The sequence below is a fragment of the Pteropus vampyrus genome, unplaced genomic scaffold, assembly GCF_000151845.1.
Source record: "Pteropus vampyrus isolate Shadow unplaced genomic scaffold, Pvam_2.0 Scaffold503, whole genome shotgun sequence".
NCBI lineage: Eukaryota > Metazoa > Chordata > Mammalia > Chiroptera > Pteropodidae > Pteropus > Pteropus vampyrus.
The window spans coordinates 235,288-241,823 of record NW_011889284.1 but is presented as its reverse complement, the minus strand read 5'-3'; the positions used below and the strand labels follow the sequence as shown (position 1 = coordinate 241,823).

At 32.1% G+C, this 6,536-nt stretch overlaps 1 protein-coding gene across 2 annotated transcripts in view; it reads left to right on the top strand.

The window, feature by feature from the left end:
* The window catches only part of IKZF3 (IKAROS family zinc finger 3), a 75,521-nt gene continuing 68,985 nt past the window's right edge, over window positions 1-6,536 (top strand). For both annotated transcript variants that reach the window (XM_011383030.2, XM_011383029.2), the window contains exon 1: window positions 1-202. In XM_011383030.2, the coding sequence (XP_011381332.1) occupies window positions 196-202 (7 nt within the window). In that variant the 5' untranslated portion in view covers window positions 1-195. The remainder of the gene's footprint in view (window positions 203-6,536) is intronic.

Here is a 6,536-nt window from a genome sequence, read left to right as displayed (position 1 = left end):
CGCTGTAACCCTGCGCACCGGCGGGTCGTAGGCTCCTGCCCCTTAATCTGCGCGGACGCGGACGCCGGATCCCGGGGACTCCCCGCGCTGGGAATCTCCCGCCAGCTGCGCGCTGCGTCCTGGCGACGGCAGGAGCACGTGGAGTGGCGGGGTAGCAAGAGCGGCAGCTCCAGCCCAGCCCAGCCCCGCGGCGAGATGGAAGGTGAGCCTCCAGTCTGCTTCTTTTCTAAGGGATTTTTGAAAAGCTCGACCGGGGCACGCAGCAGAGAGAGTTCCTTCTGAATCTCGGTTTTGCTTCTATTTATTTTTGTCAAAAGTAAATATGATGCATTTCAGAGGGCGAAGCCTGTGGGTTCTCATACATGTCTCATTTGTCCCCTACCCCCACCTAATTTTGGAAAGTTGTAACTTCTCCGCAAGTTATTAGGGGTTGTCAGACATGAGGGGTCAACTAAATTTGCAGAGGAAGAGTACTTCTGGGGCGTCCCTGAAATGGCAGCAAACCTGGGTTGGAATAATTAATCCTTTTGGTGGTTTTTGTTGTTGTTGTTGTTGTTGTTGTTGTTGTTGTTTGGTCCATGACCCCAGCGTTCATTGGAATTAGGCTAATCTGAGTGCCTTGTTTAGAAAGAAAGGTGACTTTTTTCCTTCTTGTAAGAGTAAATGCTGTCATATGGGAAAGGTAAATTTTAAAGCGGTTGGCACTTGCTGGTCCCTTGGAACTCAATCTTCTAATGATCCTTCTTTACCCAAAGCAAAAATTAGGCTCACATTGAGTTTCATTTGAATTCATTTTGAAAGTCATAAAACTATCATTGCTTCTCAAAAAATATTCAATGTGTACTTCCTTGGAATAACTAAAATTCCACACTATTGTAAACTTTTCAATAGTCTTTTCAACAAGCGTTTCTAAAACCTTGAAAATGGCAGATGTATCTCGGTTAGGGGAGGTGGTGATATTTAGAAAATCAGAATTTGTGAGAAACGTATTCGTTTAATAAATGAGATACTGACACCTAATTAAAATGTTAATTTGATAAATATGAATAGCATGGATATTTTCTTCGTAATAATTGAAGGATCTTATTGCCAGTGAACCTTGATCTTTGGCAGCTTTAGGTCTAGAGTATGTGAAGTTATTAAAATTTAATTAAATACTTTGAGGCATGAAGATAAACATGGTAAAGCTTTTGTTTCACAATATAATTGAATGCAGTAGTGTAGTCCTGAATCCTCAGTTTGTACATGGGTATGCTAACAATTTTTTTTTAACTGCCTTGGCTCATATACACATTTTTTTCTCTAAATGGAATGCCGGATGATAAGTCAATGAACAGTATGTATTTAGTATGTGTATAGGAACTTTTAAATGGACATTATTGATTAATGCTTCAAGTGTTTTCTTATGAAAAACTATGCTTTAAAATTTTAATCAGAGTTTAAAAATAAATTGGCACCAAATATTTTTTAAACGGTTTATGAAGTGTAATTTTTAACATGTAAAGGTTTCATTGGCTAAGAACAGAAAAAAATTAGGCTGCTGTACACTATGAAAAATAATTTTAAAATCTCTCATGCTTTAATTATTGCAAATGAATTGCTTAATTTGTTTTTGTGAAGTTATGAATCAGTACTCCAACACTATTTTTTCCTAGTCTTAACCACTTCACTTCTAAAGAATAACGTACAAGATAGTGTAAATCTGTGGAAACTGGAGTGTTTCTCTGTAAATGCTAACACTACCAAATTCATTTATTTAATGCGAAATAAAGAAATTATTAACTAAATAGCATAATTTAATATACTGATACCATAACAAAGACTTTTATTTAAACCTGGATGAAGACTCTCTGAATAAGGAAAGAATGAAAACCTGTGTAGAATTTAATTTGGAATATACAGACTATAAATGGAAAGAGATACACTATAGAATATAGATCAGTGATCAGTTATGAATTTAGAGGACTAGAAAAAATTCATATGTTTCTAGAGAAAGATGGTATATAGTAAGCTTAATACAAAAACTTTGACACTTAAAAAATAAAATTTAAAAAAGGTTAATGATGTGAATTTGGCTATTCTAACAGGTCCTTGAGGACAGAGTATTTGATATAGTAAAATATAGTATATTTTGTACCTCTCATTTCTTGACAATGTAAGAAAGAAAAATACTTTATAGAATACCTTCATTTTCTTCCTAATTTGGTGGTTAAATTAATATGCTACAGTTTATTGTGAAATGTGAAGCTGTATAATCAGTCGTTCCTTCAGCATATAAAATCTTTTTAAATTCATTCATCTTTTCATTCATCACCATTTACTGAGACTTTCTATGCATGAAAATAGATGAAACAAGCTTTTGAAATAAGAACCTTGTCACATGAAAATGAAGAGTTAATGCATATTATAAATTAGAAGCTATAAGTTTTTGTCAAAATTCGTGATCCTAAATATTTTCTATCCAAAGACTCTTTATGTTGCTAAATTTTATTCGTGCTGTAATAACATCTCTTCTATCTATATGGTTGAGAAATAAGGTGGTTCATAAATATGAATTTCACAGGTATTGACATGTTTTTCACTTAATATACAACTTTTCTGTTTAAACAATATTGGATAGAGATCTTTTTAGGTGTATTTATTATACAGCCACCTGCTTTATAAACAGGTATACACTAGATAACTTTATCTTGGTGACCCTGGGTCATATTCTAACCATCAGGTAATGTATCGTTCCTTAGTATATTCTGATGGGGATTTTGAGCTGTGCAGAGCTGAATGCTCCTACACTAAATATTCCCAGGTTACTGTTCAACTTTTGTCTCCTTGATGTCATATTCTACTTTTCACCACATGGCTTGTGTAGAAGCCATTTTTCATTTCAAGTTCTCTTTCTGTACTCCAGATGGTTGAGATTTACAGAGATAAAGCCTCCAAATGGTGGAGTTTACTAGCCTTCCAGTATGAGCAGATGAAGGATGAAATGGTGAAGTTCAAAGGAACAAAAGCCACAAAAAGGCCATGGAGTCCTGGTAGAACATAATTTTAGAAAATTTTCTATAATCCAATATACCATTTCATACTCCCATGACTTTGCTAAAATTTTCACTCCATTCTTTACCTGGTTATGCCTACTCATCTTTCAAGACTGCCCAGGCATCATAGCCATGATTCCCTTCTGATGACCTTCCCTGGTGCCTTCTGGTGGTTACCTTACCCAGTCCCTCACCTCCCTCCAGTTAGGCTTGGGGCCTTTCCTTTCTGTGCATACTTCTGCCAATTGTATTGAAATTATTTCTTGATTTAAGTCTTCATTCCTCCACTGTTTTTTAAGCTTCTCATTTTTATATGCTTGGTGCCAGGAACAGTTCCTGGTTCATAAAAGACCCTCAGAGTTTGTTGCATTCAGTTAAGAAAACCGTGCCAAAAAGTAATTTTTATTATGTTTATCAAGATGTCTTTTGTTTAATTTTCGTGACTAAGATTGGTGCTAGCAATTCTTTGATAGAACTCAGAAAATTTTTTAAATACTTAATTAAATGTCGTTATAGAAAGAGAAAACTTAGAAAACAAAATTTTTTTTTTAGCTAGACTATCACTTAAAGCCAAATATTATCTATTAACTTTATATCAGCAGATTTCAGGATCATATATTAGCGCATTGAAATATAGATCAAAGATGAGCAGAAATTTGCTTTCTCAGTCAGTAAGATATAGGTGGTACCATAAAATTTGCATGAAAATTTCCAGTGATACCTTTTAAATGCCTTATTATAAACTTGTTATTAATATATAAATATAGATATCTAACACTTATTTAGGAATAAAGGATTATTGGTAGATCTTTTATCAGATATCCAATGTTAATTGGCTCCTGATTCAAGCTATAATTCTTAGACCATGTATGAGAAGAACCGAGTGTCTAACACAGAAACTTGCATGTAGTAAGTGCTCCATAAATTTTGTTTGTGCTAAGGATTTGTTAATTATTGTGAAAAGAGAACCTAAACACCACAAGGACATATAGTACACTCTGCTATCTATCCTTTAAGAAATACAACTCTACATTAATAATAATTAGAAATCATAAGGTTGACCCTAGGCCTTTTGAATCACTAAAAAAAAGATGAAATAATATAACAATAGTTATAATGTATTTCTATTATATGTAGATTATTTGAAATGTGATCTATGTGTAACTATTAATTACCACTATGTAATCTATCAAAATACTTTAATTACTGTGATTAATGATGAGATAATTTTTTCAGCCTTTATTGAAATCTGCTTTTTGCATCCAAACTTAAAGTTTTTAGAGTCCAAAGTGATGTGGAGTAAATCAAAATAATATGGAGTTGATATCATATTATATTGGATATGTGTCCTTTATAGGAAAGATAAAAAAAAAGTAGATGTTTAATAATGGCTGTGAAATAGCATAAAATGTTTATGGAACAACATTCTTACTCATCGTCAATAATTCAAAATTAGCTCACCTTGTAACATTTTACATCGATGGGATTTGCAACACAAATATACATATCACAAATTGTATTTATTAATGAGTGTTCTTAGAGATGAAATTTTTGGCACATCAGGTTATTTGTGGGTTTATAAAAGAAATTTAAAAAAATAAATAGAAAACATTTCAATAGCATCAATGATGAAACAATACAAAACTCTGTGTTCTATTCTTAACTCTTAATAATCTGAAGATTATTTAACTAGATTTCTTGCTTATTTAGGTCATTAATACACCTATAGCCCCTTTTCAACTGTCAAATTCCAAAGTGTAGAGATCTTTTTTATCACCAGTGATAGGTAGTATCCAGTCTAATCCCCAGCACATGGTAGGAATGCAGTTGTATTTATTGAATAAATTAATCAATGAGTTGCCTATGTATTTAGTCATTTGACTATACATTTGTTCAGCTTTTATGGCAAAGAGAGTAAGGGAATAGTAACATTGAAACTAGTTCATTTTGCTGGTTAATTTGTCAAAGGTGCTGTTAAAGGTTTGGTAGAGGAGTTTGGAATGTTGGCTAAATCCAACAGGATGAATACAACCATCTTTTTCTAATCCAATATTGGCTTTGCTCTGGGCAAAATAATATAGTACCTTCTAACTCTTGGATTTGCTTAAAAATTTTGCTACATTCTTTATTTCAGTGAAGCACTGCAATTTCTACAATAAACCATTTCTTCACAACAAATGTTTTGATTCTTAAAGTTAAGACTAACATATTTTACTTTATTTGAGTTCTCTATCACAACACTGTCAGTTCATTTGCAAAGTGATGTCCATTTGAGAGACTATTTATCAGAATATTTGGCAAATCAGAACAATTTCATGCAATAGTACTTATATAGACACTGTGAATATGAAAAAAAATCGTACTTACTAATCTATAAACATTTTTTATAGATGTGGAATTACATCATAGCCGATGTATAATAGCTCCAGTCTGAAAACTGGAAGTAATTAATTTTGATATTTAATAACTAGTCATTTTTGTCATCATTTGCCTTTATCTCTGTAGTTAAGAAATCGTGCTTTCTAATATTAATGGTTTATTATATGCCGTGTACACTATTGACAGTACCACAGATGTGCATCAGGGGCTAACTTAATTTAAATTTCATTTGACTTTCATGCATGTCATTTATCAAATTTTAATTCATTGAAGATTATCAATGTATAAATTTACACTCTGACCTCAAAATAAAACTTTTTAACCAACTCTTTGAAGATATTAAAATTTTCTAAATGTGATTTGAGTAAGATTGTGATTCTGCACTGCTATTTTTTTTCCTATGCATATTTGTTCATGTAAAATTATTTAAGTAAGATATCACTAACTATCCTATTCTCTGTATTAAATTAAGTGCCTATAAAGTCATGCTAAGGTGCTTGGGACATGCTTTTGTCATGGTATAGTAATTAGCTGCTCAATAACAAGAATATGTAGCATAGTGTATCATGATTATATATTGTAAATTTTTAAAATACTTATTATAAGCTTGGGGTCCTTATCTGTTCAGAATTAAAGGACATGAACAATTGTTAGGTTTTTTTAATGATCTAACTTTGAAATGAAGATTACCATCTTTCAAATTTCAGGGAATTGTTTAACTAAAAACTATTTTGAAATAAGGTGAGACACTTGCAAGTGGTAGTAATAGTTTTTATATGGTATGCATCTTAGTTTTTTTCATTTGGCAAAGACAAAATACAGAAATAATTTACACAGTGAAGCTGATATAAAGCTTCAGCTTTCATTCACAATTCAAGATTTTCAGTTTTTGTTTATTAAAACAGCCTTGTTCTCATTGTTCAATTTTTTTAGTAATTATTATATACTTGAACTTATAATTGTATACTAAGATACTCTTATCTGTTTCACATATGGTAATTCATGTAAGATTTCATTTTGAAAAATGAAATGCCTCTTTAAAAAAGTTTAGAAACTACTGGTATATTGTAGCCACTATGGAAAACAGTATTGAGATTCCCATAAAAACTAAGAATAGAAGTA